This window comes from Aspergillus ibericus (genome assembly GCF_003184845.1).
Source record: "Aspergillus ibericus CBS 121593 unplaced genomic scaffold BO80scaffold_16, whole genome shotgun sequence".
In the NCBI taxonomy this organism is placed as follows: Eukaryota; Fungi; Ascomycota; class Eurotiomycetes; order Eurotiales; family Aspergillaceae; genus Aspergillus; species Aspergillus ibericus.
Genome location: NW_020292114.1, coordinates 565,985 through 580,462, shown reverse-complemented (window position 1 = coordinate 580,462; position 14,478 = coordinate 565,985). Strand labels below are relative to the sequence as shown.

Below are 14,478 nucleotides of genomic sequence, written 5' to 3'. Positions count from 1 at the left end.
GGTCTATGCGCAGAGCCTTTTTTGGTGGCCATGCAAGGGGGTAGCGGTGCACCGTGACCAAGTCCATGGCATGGACGGAGTTCAGTGCGTCCTGTCAGGACTCCGCTCTGGGTGTGGGGTCGATGGGCACTCCGAAACTGGTGAAACAGGCTAAGAATCCCACAGAGGCAGAGGGGGTGAAGCACGTGGTTGCGGCATGCTGTATCGTACCGGCCTCGTATGGGTCCTTCCTGTACCTGCGTATTACCTGAAGGTGGGATCAGCTGCGTGTACCTTTTTTGGCCGTGGTTGAGACCTCGCTCGGAGTATCTCTCAGCTTCTGCTGAGATAGGCGATACATTATCAGCCTCCACCGTGAATGAAGGTGGATAACTGACCCTTGTCGTAGATCCCTTGAAAAGCAAAGACTAAGCGATGCTGAAAGACCGCCAGAGGCTAAAACAGGTTAGCGATGGGCTAAAGCTGTTTGCCATTGTTCATAATTCTATTTGTAGGGTGAAAGGATGCTTCGACTCTGCATAGGACCTAGAGGCTCCTTGGCCCTAACAAGGCTACTTATTGCCCGAACCATGGTACTTGGCCCGCGAACTATCTCGCGGGAAGAACTCCCTTGTCCGTATCGGGTAATGCGTAACGATGCAGGCATGACGCCGACTACTGCAGTTGCGAGCCCAGGATAACCTAGGGATAATCATGGAAGCAGAAACGTTTTCAGAGGGCAGGAATGCGCATGCCCCTATTCGCAAGTCATATGTGGGAAGCCGAAAGTACAGACTGCTTCGGTTTCATCAGTTCGGGTTCGGAGGAAATCCCAATCGAGAAGGATTTTCACGTTCCGCTCCGACATACTTCTCGAAGGAGACAAAGAATGCGACCCGGAGCGCGCTTCATTCGGCTTGGACATTGTCATTCTGTCAGCCGCCTCTCAGAGGCAGCGCTCAGTCTCTCGGGGAGGTGCCTGATTTGGCGGTGGGCATCTCCGGGGCAGTTTGGAACAGATCTTGGATAGTAGCGCCGGCGACCAACGTATGATAGATCTCGCAAGAAAAGCAACGAGGGTTCACGCGTGGATGTGTCTGCCAGGAATCTTCGCCACTCTGTTTACCTGTCCGAAATCCCTCCACTGATTGACGTGACGCCAGCTGACGGGCTGCTGATTAAAGCTACCCCTGCCTTAGTGGCCCCGACGGCGGATTGGTGACCGGAAGCCCGGAAAAAGAGACTTGAGTCAGTCGAGGGCCCCACCGGGCGCATTCCCAGAATGCAATGCGACGGCCATGATGTCCACGTCTCGAGATCCTGACAGATCATGATATCGTAGAATAGAGTTTCGCATGGCATGGACTGAACCTAGGTTCGCATATACCCGACGGGAAAGATCATGCTAGATCTTGACGATGGCCAAAGTCTGTACGGCGACCGGGGATTTGGAACAAAAGCAAGCATGCAACTATGGCCCAATAATTAGACGACCATTGCAAGAGACTTTCTGCTCTGTATCTAGGCACTTAATGAACTTACTACAGCGTAGACTGTAGCGACTAGAGAGACCGCCTGTAGAGAGCTGTGGATCCGAGTCCCAAGCCAAAAGTCAGCCGTACAAGTCACAAACAACCACGGATGACACCGAAACAATGGCTGTTGGGCTTGGAAAGAAGCCTCCGCCATCGATAAGGTTCTACAGCGTGAGCTAGGGCAGGTCCGGACTCCCAGCTTTCTGTTACCTCTGCGTGTGATGGATCATATAGAATGGCGATGATCTGTCAGGATCCGAGGCACTAGCTCAACTCAATTTCCCGAATCTTTTGGGTCCCAGAGAGATGTACGTTCGAAGTCCCTGTAGACCAACGGACTGCAGGGCCTGGAGCTCTGGCGGATCGATAACACCATCAATAGTTCCTTTACTCTCTGTTTCAACTAGAGGTTGGTCACAGCCAGCTTCTGATTGTACTTTGTAGGATTCGCAGCCATCGACTCCGGCTTCGTACTCCGAAGTCCTCGATGCCAATACTCGTCGATCGGTGCATGCCAATACATCCAATTCGCGCCTCGTGGCGTCGTCGTTCGCTTGCATGGCTTGGCAGCTGCAGAAGAGCGCCGGTGGGAACCTGACCCAGAAGTTCATTCGCCCCGGATACGAAGGCATCACGGAGTCATGGGCCGTAAGTTAGGATATTATGTGATCAGGGAATTGGGGGCCCAAAAGCGAAGCAACCCCGATCCCTCCGATCCTATTTTTACATCTTATTCAGCGAGGTCAAAGGATCGTGGTCGGGAGAAGGCTGATGGGTAGGGTAACATGGCACGTGGATGGTGTTGTTACATTTATTGAGAATGGAAAGAATCCGCCGTGCATCTCGATGATTAATAATAAGATGTGGTTTCACGAGAAATGGTCAAAAATCCCATAAGTAATAATAATGGTCCATGGGCCCGAGGTCAACGGGGGAGGCGGGAGAGCTTGACTCGTGGTCGGTCTTGTACCGGTATATACTGGGTAACGGCAGCGGCGGTACCAGACTCTGGTCCAATGCAGCTTAGCTCGCGGGCGGTAAAAAAGCACTGGACCTTATTCTCTCCGTTTTCCAATCGGCTCGAACCAGGCTAAGAGCGGACGAAGAATGAATGGATCCATCCACCTCGAATGGGTTTTCCGAGTGTGGATCAGCGTCGGCTGGTCAGCACCAGTGAGAAGATGCGATGCCTTCCCAGTCCGTCTTGATGACCCGAATCGGGAGGTAGGACGGAGGAGGAACTTGCTATCACGGACTAAGTGGCACTAAGTTGCCAAGGGCTTACGGCTAAGGCCCTTAGCTTATTAGCTAATGGTCCAGTGCTACGCGGTGGATACCCCTGCTGCAGTGCTGCAGTGCTGCGGTGCTGCTGCTGGCTGCTGCTGCCGGAAATCTTTCGCCATCTCGCGGGCGTTGGTACGCCGCCGGTATTACGGGCCCGGTGTCAGGGCCACTCACAGCCGGAGGGCCCCCAGCAGGATGACTACGCCGAAGGGAGCTAATCCGACTAGCACCTCAACTCTGCTGGCACCGTGGCCCACTCCCGATCGGACGGGATTGAATATCGAACGAATTGCGCGACACCACCGCGACCAACATTCCCACCCTTTACTCCTCCGCCGCCTGCGACAACTGACTACGACTAGTCCTATAGACCTGCGACTCGCCCGGCTTCTTTCCCTCGTCCTGGTCTTCCGCTCTTTTGCCCCTCCGGTGTGATATGGCGGGCATGTACTGAGACTCCCCTCCCCATTTCTACTACTTCTCTCCCATCTTTCCCCTCACCTGAGCCTCTGCAGTCAGCATCGTCGTCCACCCACCACTACCACCACTACTACAAAAGGGGTGCTCCGACACGGTGGCCATCAGACCTAGCCGGACCTAGGATTCTCACTTAATTCACTTAATTCAGCCAGTCGACGTGCCTCGCCCTCACGTACCAGGACCCCAAAATCTAAAGTCGTACGGCCTCCTAAGCCTCAGAGATCCCGCTTCCGCAAACGACACGGTCCTCCTTAATACCTGAACCAATCAGCCTGGCTAGTTGATTGCAAACTTCGTCGTCGCATACCTCGATTTGATTCGACAATTTTGCATTTTCCAGGAGTCGGAACAGCTGCGCTGCTTGTCAACCATCTTGGATATTGTTCGAAAAGAAAGCGGGGGATACTTTGCGACAGCCTTGTTGAGCATCACTGGAGCTTCCAGCTAGCCAAGGCCATTTTGTTTTCTCGGAGAAAATACTGCGACGTACGTACAATAATCAGACACCGTCCATCGGAACGCTATCTTAGCTGGCGGCATGTTCTAATTTGCGCCATTCGGGCGGGTATAGTCAGATTCAATTATTTGATGCCCGTATTTGGCATTTCTTTCCTCCGGGGTAAGTTCCGCTTTTACTTTTACTTCCTGCCTTCGTCTCTCGAGACCGCGCGTTCCTGGTCGACGTTTCATACATGTCTCGGAGTGTGTCCTCCGTATGGTTGTCTTCTCAGGCCTGAGCGCATCCCTGATTCAGCCATGGACTCTACTTGAGTTGCGTCGACTTTTGGTTTTGCCGCACATCGAGGTCAGCGCTTACTGATTACTCTACAGATATTGACGAGTATTGCACAGTGAAGTTCATAGCATTTTCAAAATGGGCTGCATGAGTTCGAAACCCGTTGACACAACGGATAAAGACGCCGTCCAACGCAGTGCCAGAATAGAGAAGGTGTTGAAGAACGATAAGAAAGTCATGGACCGGACAATCAAGATCCTCCTTCTTGGTACGTACCCAGATGGAACCACCGGACCCCCCCACCTTCAAACCACAACGAGTGCTCATGTAATTTTATCTATAGGTGCCGGAGAATCGGGCAAATCAACGATCATAAAGCAAATGCGAATCATTCACTCAGGCGGCTTCCCCGAGGATGAACGTCGCCAGACACGGGCCGTGATCTATTCGAATCTTGTCATTGCATTCAAAGTTCTGCTGGATATAATGCGCGCTGAAAGCATTGACTTTCAGCAAGAAAGGACTAAGGTAACTTCATCCGAACCAGTGGGTCATAAAAGAGACCACACCTTCTGTTGTACAGAGGCTAACCCTGAATCTGTTATTTTCTCTTATCAGCCGTTAGCGGAATTCATAGACGGCCTCGAGCCAGACGTAGCCTCGGATGAGGCTTTCTCGGATCCGAAGGTCCGCGATGCTCTAAGAGACATGTGGGATGACACGGGTGTTCAAAAAGCTGTTGCTCGGGGTCATGAGTTTGCACTCCATGACAACTTGCATTAGTGAGTGCTGCGCATGTCCTATCCAGGCAATGTACAAGGGGACTAACCTTTCAGTTTCTTTAATTCGCTGGACCGCATATTTACTCCTGGATGGCTTCCGGACAACCAGGACATGCTGCAGGCCCGCTTGCGGACAACCGGCATTACTGAAACCCTCTTCGAACTCGGTCAAATGAACTTCCGAATGATGGACGTTGGAGGACAGCGATCAGAACGGAAGAAGTGGATTCACTGCTTCGAAGGTGTTCAATGTCTTCTATTCATGGTTGCCCTATCTGGCTACGACCAATGCCTCGTTGAGGACCAGAACGCCGTATGTGTTTCCCTCCCCGTCACGCCCCTTGGAGCTTTTGATCTAATCACTTTTCTATGGGCAGAACCAAATGCATGAGGCAATGATGCTGTTTGAGTCCTTAGTAAATGGTGAATGGTTCAAGCGCAAGCCGATTATTTTGTTCCTGAACAAGATCGACCTCTTCAAGGGAAAACTGCACGTTTCGCCTGTGTCCAGCCACTTCCCTGACTATAATGGCTCCAACACGGACTTCGATGCCGCAGCTAGATATTTTGCAGACCGCTTCCGGGGCATCAACCGGATCCCTGACCGAGAAATCTACATCCATTACACAAACGCCACTGACACGACGTTGTTGAAGGCAACGATGGACTCGGTGCAAGACATGATTATTCAGAAGAACCTCCACACTCTCATACTATAAGGCAGTGACACTCGAAACGACCGACTTCTTACGAGGACCTTCGCAGGCACGAGACATCGGCAATGCTACTTCCGCTCTTCTATGCACATCTAATTTCGTCGGGCGTCTAGAGAACTTTTGCTCTCTTCCGTCCACCTCTATCTATTTCATCCTATTTTTTCCCCTCCCCTTCTCTGTACGTTTTTCTTCCTTATTGCCTTATCTGCGTCCAAGCTTCCCATGCTTTGAAAAGCTTATACATTCTCTCCGGTTCAGCGACGGGTGCATTTTCTATATAATGCAGATTGATACCATATACCATATGTTGCTTGCGTCCATGCCTGCGCCTTTTGCCGCACCTAACGAGCTCTTCTTTCATTCTTCTGAAGTGGACCTTTCTTTGATCCTTATGCCTTCCATGTATCATTTTTTTTTCTCTCATGCATCTTTGTTCGTGCCAGGTTTGCAGCTCTCTTATGAGCCTTGTATCCTTTGTTTTCGGTCTTTCCGGACTCTATTCAGTATATTACCATGTTTGTACGGTTTTGGCTCCAGTGAGCGAGAGACAGGGACCAAGTTGAATTTGAATACAGTGCCATCGGTCTGAATGCTGCGGTAGAAAGACAATTGCATGATGTAGCGTGATAGATGAATCTCCACTTGGGTCACCTGACTTAATGCCTGAGGCACCATACCTTACATAATCCCCGAGTTCCGCATGATCGGCTCCTCAACTTCGATTTCGCCTCTTTGTTCCCGACAACTTCGTCACCCAGATTCTGGGCTCTAAGACGTCGGAAAATGCTGTCATCCTCACTGCGCCGGGCTGCATGGGCACCTCTTGGTCCCATCGCCGGCATATCTCGCGCGTCCAGCCAAAGTATTACTACCTCCGCGAACGGCCTCATCGGCTCGTCACAACATGTGCGTCAACGCCGATACTCCTCCTCGTCCTCGAAGCCCAGCGATGGATCTAATAAAGTCGATTCTTCCTCTCAGACGCCTGCGAAGGGAGTGAATTCTGCAGAAAAGCGTGAGGGGAAGGCCTCCAGACGGCGGGGCAAGGATAGCAACGGCCGCAATGGCTCCAAGCAGCAGACGGCTTTTTCCCGACTTCCCAGCGTTCCTTCAACCCAGCACCTCCAGCCGCATGGTGAGTTTATACAACCTGATATAACCAATCTAGCTTTATTCCAGCTGCCGCCCTTGTGCTGTGGATCAGGCTTGCGCTAATCTCGTCACATTCTGTCCAGACGTCCACGTCGCGTCGTTCTTTTCCATCCACCGACCCATCTCCGTCTCCACCACCGTTCCTCCGACCTCGACCCCCGAAGCGTTCGACGCCATCTTCACCGCGAAGAAGCCAGCTAAGCCCGAGGTGGACGATGTCATCTTCACTCTCTCCTCCGCCGTCAACTCCATGGAGAACTCTGCTCACCAGGCTGGTGAGCAGGAGGGCTCCCTGCAGTACTTCGACATGGAAGGCAACCAGCTTGATGGCCTGAACCTTTCGGACCTGAAAGTCTCCGTCGAGGAACTCACGAAGCGCCTCCGCCCCTTCCACCCCCCTCCTCCCCCGGTTCCCTTCGACCAGGCGAAAGATCTCAGTGCCTCCGAGTTCGAGGACCTCCCCCGTGAGACCTCCAGCTACTCCACCGTCCTGACCATCCACGAGTCGACCCACGCCGACGGTCGCAAGACATACGAGGCTCACACTGGTCCCTTCGTCCCAGCCGACGAAATGGAAGCTCCCGGTGCCATCGGAGAGACCGAGGCCATCATCGATGTCCCGCATAACTCTGGCGCCACCTACATGGAGCGTCTGCGGAACAACCGGACCATGCACGCCATCAGCACCAAGAGACGCCGCAGATTGAAGATGAAGAAGCACAAGTTGAAGAAGTTGCGGAAGAGGACGAGGACCTTGAGACGGAAGCTCGAGAAGGCTTAATTCAGACCATTGCTATTGCTTGCTTCTGCTACGCTACAATCCGAATAAACCTCCTTTGTTATCATCTTCCCACCATTAATCTCCTTTACGCCTCTGTCTCCCACAGAGAAGTCCATCTAGACCTGCACAACTCTCCACCTGGTGGATCTCAAGCTCCGCGTCTCATTTTTTTCGCATGTATGTGTGTGCGCTCGGCTGCTCCTGCCATATCGCATATATATCCTTATGGCGTCATCTCAATTCTCCTTTTTCTGCTTCTCCTACTTGAATATTTGAATGTCCATCGCATTGTCCCACTCCAATAGACAATATTATGTATATGTATGTTCCATATCTTATTTGCTCTGCTTGTGTAGTTCCAGGTGGATTTTCTATATCGCTGCTCTATCTGTACTGATTCTACGGAACGAACGTATCATTGGTATTTATTTTGGGTCGTTGAGACGTGTATGGTTTGGATATTTTTTTTTTCAAGTAACCGTTTAGTTTTACAAGGTAGTGGGACTGTATGCGTAAGTTCGCAATCGCCACAGGTGTACTCGTCATGCTTTTACGTTGTAGTGAATTTGACTGAGAAGGTAGAATATATAACCAGTAGGAAAACATGTCAGCATTGCAAAGTAATCCTATGATCCAGCTAAAGGATCACAACGAGGAAGAACTCCCATAAAGTACAAATTTCGATCCTTAAAACCATGCAATGTATCTACCACACCTTTCCACCTTGTCCTAGTCTACACAACTTGGCTAGCACATCAAATTATGTCTTGTCCGTTGTGATGGGGGTGGGAAAAGAAAAAGCACATGTTATCCAACGGGCTTTTCTCGCTCCACCCCCAACAACCCACTTCTCCACATTCCCCAGCTATCTCGGACGATGACGCACATAGTCATTGTCGGCAAAGCAAAAGCGAGAACATAAGTCAAAATAACCACATCACGTTAACACATGTTGAGCATCCCGGGCTCTTTTCATCGTATCCGAGAACAATGCGCGATAGTCTCGTCGGGCGGGTGTTCACTTGGGCCATTTCACGAGGAACGAACAAGGGTTCGTCTAACACTGGACGTCGATCGTCGAACGAGAGTTCATGAGAAGAGCAACGATAAGACCGTAGAGACCTGCGAGTAGACCTGATTAGATGGCTTGATCTGATGGCATTCCACTAGGTATCGACTCACCCAAGACTTCAGCGAAAATGAGAATCAAAATCATTCCGACGTAGAGACGGGGCTGTTGAGCAGTTCCACGAACGCCTGCGTCACCAACGATACCAATGGCAAAACTAGAGGTTGGATGTTAGTCGGACCAGGAAGCTAGAGACTGCTCCTTGGGCGTGGAACTTACCCAGCTGCCAAACCAGCCAAACCGACGGCGAGACCTGCTCCCAGCTGAATGAAACCAGTGTACAAGGGGACCTTCTGACTCAAATCGTTCGCAATCAAGACCGACACAACCAGACCGTAGATACCAATGATACCAGCCATGACAATGGGGACAATGTCTGTGTTCACATGATTAGCAATGAATGACGCACATGTAAATATATAATGGCTTTGCAAGAGCCGAAGCATTTGTAGGGCTTTCAACGTACTCTTGACGATCAGGTCAGGTCTGAGGACAGCCATTCCACAGACACCGACACCAGCCTTGGCAGTTCCATAGGCAGCTCCGAAGCAGGTGAAGACGATGGCCGAGGTGCAGCCAAGGGCACCGAAGAAGGGCTATACAGGATAGATATCAGCTATCTGAAGTAATATCTCATTCTGAGAGGAGATTCGCCGCTTCGTGCATCGAAACCAAGCTACCTCAAGGGTCGCATGGAGCTCGAGTTGTGTCATCGGCGAGAGTGGGATCGCGAGTGACTTACCGCATAGACAGGGCTATCATATCCAAAGGTTAGCAAGCTGACTATAGAGGTACCAGAAACAGGATGGAGACGAAAACCCAGAGGTCACAATGGTTGAAGTGCTGGGAAAAGGAGTAGGTGTGGTGATTACGTACCAGAGTTCAGTGGCCATTTCGACAGATAGGATGACCTCGCGGCTTTAGAAGGCGGAGTGAAACTATAGAAACAGCCGAAGATAAAAGTGACAGGGCAGGGACAGGCCGCGTCGACAGCGATGTGATGATGCTAGGCTTGGAGAAGCGAAACGGAGATGGAGGCTTGAAGGCGAACACGCTGGAGGCTTCGGAGAGGCTGACCGACCACCTGCGCGGTCAGGTGACGCTCGGCTTGGCGCCGTCCCGTTGTCGGTCGCCGCATCACGATAACCATTCTCCCCACCGGGTTTCGTGTTTCATAGTGCCTACAAACTCCGCAGGATGCATAGAAACGTACAGCTTGATATTGATACATTATCTTCTACAATATAGCGACCTTATTGCAGCATCACTTCCACTCGACTTCCAGGGATATCAAACTTGGCGCTGGATTCTTGCTCACCGAAGGTCCCCGCTCCAGTTACGGGTTGCAAGTAGGTAATCGCTTTTTCCGATAGCGCCCCGAAATAGTGAGAAGCGACAACCAAGTCCTTCTTCGTGCGATCGGTAGCCTGGACAACAGTCTCGGCATCAGAAACAATGCCGAAATTGAATGAGATGCCCCCCTCCTCAGGCCGAGGGCTCGGGGCATGATCGGCTTCTACGGAGACAAAGAACTGGACGTAGTCTCCCGGCCCTGCAGCTTGAGATAGGGTCGATAGACTATCCTCAAGCTGTGGCATATCAAAAAATGCAGGTGGCGGTGGTGGTATATCCGAGACTGTATCCGCCTCGTGAGGAGCAAAGAGACCTCCCAGGTTTAAGAGTCTATCTTCTTCTGTTTCAACAAAAGTCGTTTCAGGGTCCAGCGAAAGGAGGCCCTGTTTTTTGCCCCATCCACCTCCACCACTCATGACTCGATGGAGTTTGGCTCCTGTCCGAATCGCTTTGATGAGACTCTCTTGAGAATTGATATCGGTTCCCACCTGAAAGCCTTTCTCATAGTTCTCGATCAGGGCCCAAACGGAAACCCTCCGATCTGCAATACTATGTTCCTCGATATAGCGTGGCAGCTCCTTTTCTAGTTCAGATGAAGCCGGCATCGGTTCGGCCGATTGGCTATCCGTATGCTTCGCCAACTGACGAAGAATATTTCCCATGCTTGATATGACCCTTCTCCTTTGACCAACAGGATACAACGGGAGGTTGCATGAATCTCGGACTGAAGTTACCGCCGAGGTGACTTTACAGTTCGAGAGGTTAACTGACTGCTCCAAAGCGTACTTATGAGAAGATGTGTAGACCCAGCGTGTTCCAAGAAGAGTGTTATCGTTGCCATTGACGAATATCGTATTAGCAAGTCGTAATCCAATCTCATGGGTAGGTCTCTGCGATGACTGTGCGGACGTGCCATTCTGGAGTGCAAAGACCAGACTAGATTCTGTAGCTTCCATACTCCGAACTCGACGAGGTGCAGCGACCTTCCCCTGTATATTGTCCGCCTTCACCAGCAGAAGCGATATTCCTTCGGACTCAGATGTACATATCCCGTCGACTGCTTCTCCAGATTGCACACGATGATCGGGTAGCTTATCAACCACGGCGACAATGGCATGGACAGGCTTCGCGGGATCGAGGTTCGCGGAGGGATAGAAACGGTTGATCCATTGTTCGAGAAACCCGTGAGAAGACGTATCGATCCAATGGGCGAAGGGCGAGGTGACTAAGATGATAGGTACGTAGTTTGACGGGGTCAAGGACTCTGGAATGGGTGACAAGTTCGAAAGGACGTCATCTGGAGTCTCAAGAACACTTAGCCAGAGCAGAAATCAGGGGCATGAAACCAATACCCACAATTTCATCCGGGGTCCTTGTAAGCCAGGTATACGCCAAGGGAATATCTTTAATACTAGTGCATCCCTGTGTTGTCACTGTTCTTCCTCTGGGAGTCTGTCGTACCAGAGCGCCCAACTTCGCCTGGGAATGACGACATCCGACAGTAGCCAGCCGTGCTGGCAAGGAGCGCGGGGCGAACCCGAGTATCACGGACATAAGAGCAGCATGGATATCAACAAGCGACGGTTGATTTTGCTAGCGACTTGTCGAGCAACTTCTCGACACACAGGCTACCTCGTGGTGTCAAGATGCTGGAATCGAGATCGGGGATTGCGGAGACCGCGGGAGATTTTTTGGCGGTCACCGCCAAGCATCCTTCTGGATCGGAGATGGACAGCCCACTCCCTCCACCTCCACTTGCATATCCAATCCCCCAAAGCATCAAGGATCGCTTCTTTATGTTGGATTCAGTGTCTACCCAAGCCATTGGCTCCTGAAACTAGCTCTACCAGTCAGGTTATTTTCGATATACTCGCTGGATCCTTTCAAGTATCGCACACAACAATCTGATTGACTGATCTCCAGATCCACAACTACCTACTCCAAACCATGGATGTGATTGCTCATGTGGACCTAGCTAACATTTCGCAGATCCTCGTGCAATCCTTCACAGCTTCCAATCTCAATAGTACACTACCGAGTATACCCTCACCGTTCCCTTCGCCTACAATTCCTAAAATGTCACCTTGATCCTCTCCGCTATCGCTTTCCCTTATCCAGGCCCAAGAGTGGAGCAGGCTTTGACATATGCGGTCGTAACCAAGGCACCGGCCTGATATCCTTTACTGCCTCACGCATCTTCTAGATTTCTGCATCTTCATAACTACCACCCGAGATAATCGCTGCAACGCCGCACGTGGAGTCCTTCGAATGCAGTTCGCTATTACATGGTACATTTATCTTACCCTGTGAAAGAGCTGGAATTTGAACTGCGCCTGATCCGGGGGTCATGACGAAGTGGGTTGCTCCATAATGCGGTGAGCGCCTGGGTTGGGTAGTGTCGATTTATGAACGGGTAGACAACCGTATGCATCTATCAGGTAGGCTCGCCTTCGCATTCCGGCTTAAGATTTGCAATAACTGTTTCACCATCTTCTCTGTGTTACTCCAGAGGATGACTGGGAGGGCTCAGCCATGGTAATGATTGTTGTGCGGTATGGGGAGATTCCTGTAGCGAGAAGCAATCAGCTAGGGGTGACGGTGACGCTTGTAGAATAGAGGATAGAAGGGGCGAGATTGAGGGTTTCATGTTTTTTCGAGCTGGGAGACTTCATGGTATGGATAGCTTGTTATGCGGCGCGGCTAGTCTATACCTACCTAATCGTCTAGGTACATCATCTCGCGCGCACGGCTTCGCTTGCATCGATACCAAATACCCGCTTGGTTCGTTCGTAGAACTAGCCAGCCTAGGAGAGGCGGAGCCGCAGGATTCCCTAAAATGGGGGGCGCCATACATGCAGTTGCGACGTAGAGTGGCGCGGTAAAGCCTCAGCAGGCAGTCGGCGATATGGTAAGCATATCAGTTGAGGGCAGCTCTCAATCATTATTTTAGTTATGATAGTTCTCCAGTGGCGATGCAATGCTATGTATTAGCATTTGAGGAACTCAGTATTTGAGTAGACAGCAAGATCTTTACAGTATGCCAGCTTGATCAAGAATAGCACTCCAGAGAAATCCGGGTTACACAACGCTGAATCTGGGCTGTTCCTGGAGTGAACTTCGATTAGACCATGACGAACAAGCAAATGTGGCCCTCATCTGATTATAAAGAAGCAACAATAGATGTGCCTCGACCATGGCTGCTCTTTTGCTTGCTGAAAAGTACCACCCAAGAAAATGAAGTGGCACCCTATGGTTACCACTCATTTCGATCATACGAGGAATCCATGGGCTAAAAGAACTAATTAATCTTTTGAAACAACACACCTAAGACCAGGACCCCCGGGAGGCTATGTCGATTGAAATAGAACCCACTGTATAGAGCGTTACACGAATCACCTGATTCCAGGATCACTTTTGTTCTAAGTTTAGTAGAGGCTGATGTTGCGGTTAAGGGCATTTTGCTGCCTTGTACCATGTACGTAACTTGGTTGTCTACACATAACCCTTCTAAAGCAATTATGCAGGAGCAGGCTGCTTATGTATAGCCTTTACTAAAAAGGAACGATATACTATTAGTAGAAGCTGGACCCACCACCACAGCGAGACAACGTCTTCCCAGCCAGTTGGAAAGTGTGGGGTTACAAGGATGCTCTAGTACTTCGATATTACTTTGTAAGATAAGATGACCTAGGCAGGTTGTCGCGACTTTGTTGACAGATTATTACTTCATGAACCTGTAGTTCATTGAAACAAATAATTCTTCATCTACTTCATTGTACAAGAGGAATGACATGTTGTCTATATCATGATCGGCGGGACTTCCCTTAACACGCGTCATTATAGCTGGTGATCATGATCAAGGTAGACTTCGCAATGATGAATATACATATTACGGCTGATAAGATCTCTGAAGTATCAAGCACATGACGTCTGAGAACGAGTTCAAGCCAACGTGGGTGTTTGACGGACAGATGCGCGTCAAATGATATCACTTCGCGCCTCCAAGAAACGAACCCACGCTAGGTACTAAAGTAACCATGACACGGAACCGGCATTTGCCCAAACTTCGCTGTCAACTTCAGGCATCGTGATTCGCGCAGGGTTTACCGTAGGGCTGGATGGCCCACCAGATCCCTGCTGCACTCCGTCCCCGAAGCTTCCACGGAGTCATACCCCTATCCCGTTCGAGGACGCTCCGTGGGGGCCACCCCTAGTCCAATGCTAGCACTAGGTATCTAACAACATACCGAGTACGATGTGCTGGGCTGTTGGTACGATCCACCTAGAAGAGTCCAAACGCATAGCATAACTGCAGAAACAACCTAGTCAAGATTGGCGTCGAGGCGACCGGCGCTTCAGCCTGGCAGTCATATGGCGGAAGCGCCAAGCTCGATTCAGGCAACAGAATAACCACTATGACAAAGGAAGGAGTAAAAATCGAAGCCAAAAAAAGCCAAAACCAGGTAGCGATTCCCCTTGCCGGGAACTGTGCACCGCCCGGTGACAACATGGTCCAACCGTCCAAGTCCAATTTTGTCGACCACTAGCCAC

At 50.7% G+C, this 14,478-nt stretch overlaps 4 protein-coding genes across 4 annotated transcripts; 2 read left to right on the top strand and 2 right to left on the bottom strand.

Annotated features, from left to right (window-relative positions):
- Positions 1-4,152: 4,152 nt before the first annotated feature.
- Positions 4,153-5,515, top strand: BO80DRAFT_354146 (guanine nucleotide-binding protein subunit alpha; the record flags this gene model as incomplete). The annotated part of the gene is made up of 5 exons (XM_025715685.1): positions 4,153-4,282; positions 4,358-4,542; positions 4,633-4,796; positions 4,851-5,109; positions 5,174-5,515. 5 exons carry the CDS (start codon positions 4,153-4,155, stop codon positions 5,513-5,515), a joined length of 1,080 nt encoding a protein of 359 aa, XP_025576119.1.
- A 727-nt stretch (positions 5,516-6,242) lies between these two features.
- BO80DRAFT_57588 (mitochondrial 37S ribosomal protein mS38) lies at positions 6,243-7,583 on the top strand. Its single transcript, XM_025724616.1, has 3 exons — positions 6,243-6,418; positions 6,494-6,647; positions 6,748-7,583. Exons 1-3 carry the CDS (start codon positions 6,296-6,298, stop codon positions 7,443-7,445), a joined length of 975 nt encoding a protein of 324 aa, XP_025576118.1. The 5' UTR covers positions 6,243-6,295; the 3' UTR covers positions 7,446-7,583.
- A 579-nt stretch (positions 7,584-8,162) lies between these two features.
- BO80DRAFT_57565 (H(+)-transporting V0 sector ATPase subunit c) lies at positions 8,163-9,529 on the bottom strand. Its single transcript, XM_025724615.1, has 6 exons — positions 9,451-9,529; positions 9,317-9,329; positions 9,041-9,170; positions 8,794-8,950; positions 8,628-8,731; positions 8,163-8,567 (listed from the first exon to the last, which is right to left on the bottom strand). The coding sequence occupies exons 1-6, from the start codon at positions 9,465-9,467 to the stop codon at positions 8,503-8,505; spliced, it is 486 nt and encodes a 161-aa protein (XP_025576117.1). The 5' UTR covers positions 9,468-9,529; the 3' UTR covers positions 8,163-8,502.
- A 259-nt stretch (positions 9,530-9,788) lies between these two features.
- Positions 9,789-11,600, bottom strand: BO80DRAFT_405713 (uncharacterized protein). Its single transcript, XM_025717728.1, has 2 exons — positions 11,284-11,600; positions 9,789-11,231 (listed from the first exon to the last, which is right to left on the bottom strand). Exons 1-2 carry the CDS (start codon positions 11,479-11,481, stop codon positions 9,828-9,830), a joined length of 1,602 nt encoding a protein of 533 aa, XP_025576116.1. The 5' UTR covers positions 11,482-11,600; the 3' UTR covers positions 9,789-9,827.
- Positions 11,601-14,478: the final 2,878 nt, after the last annotated feature.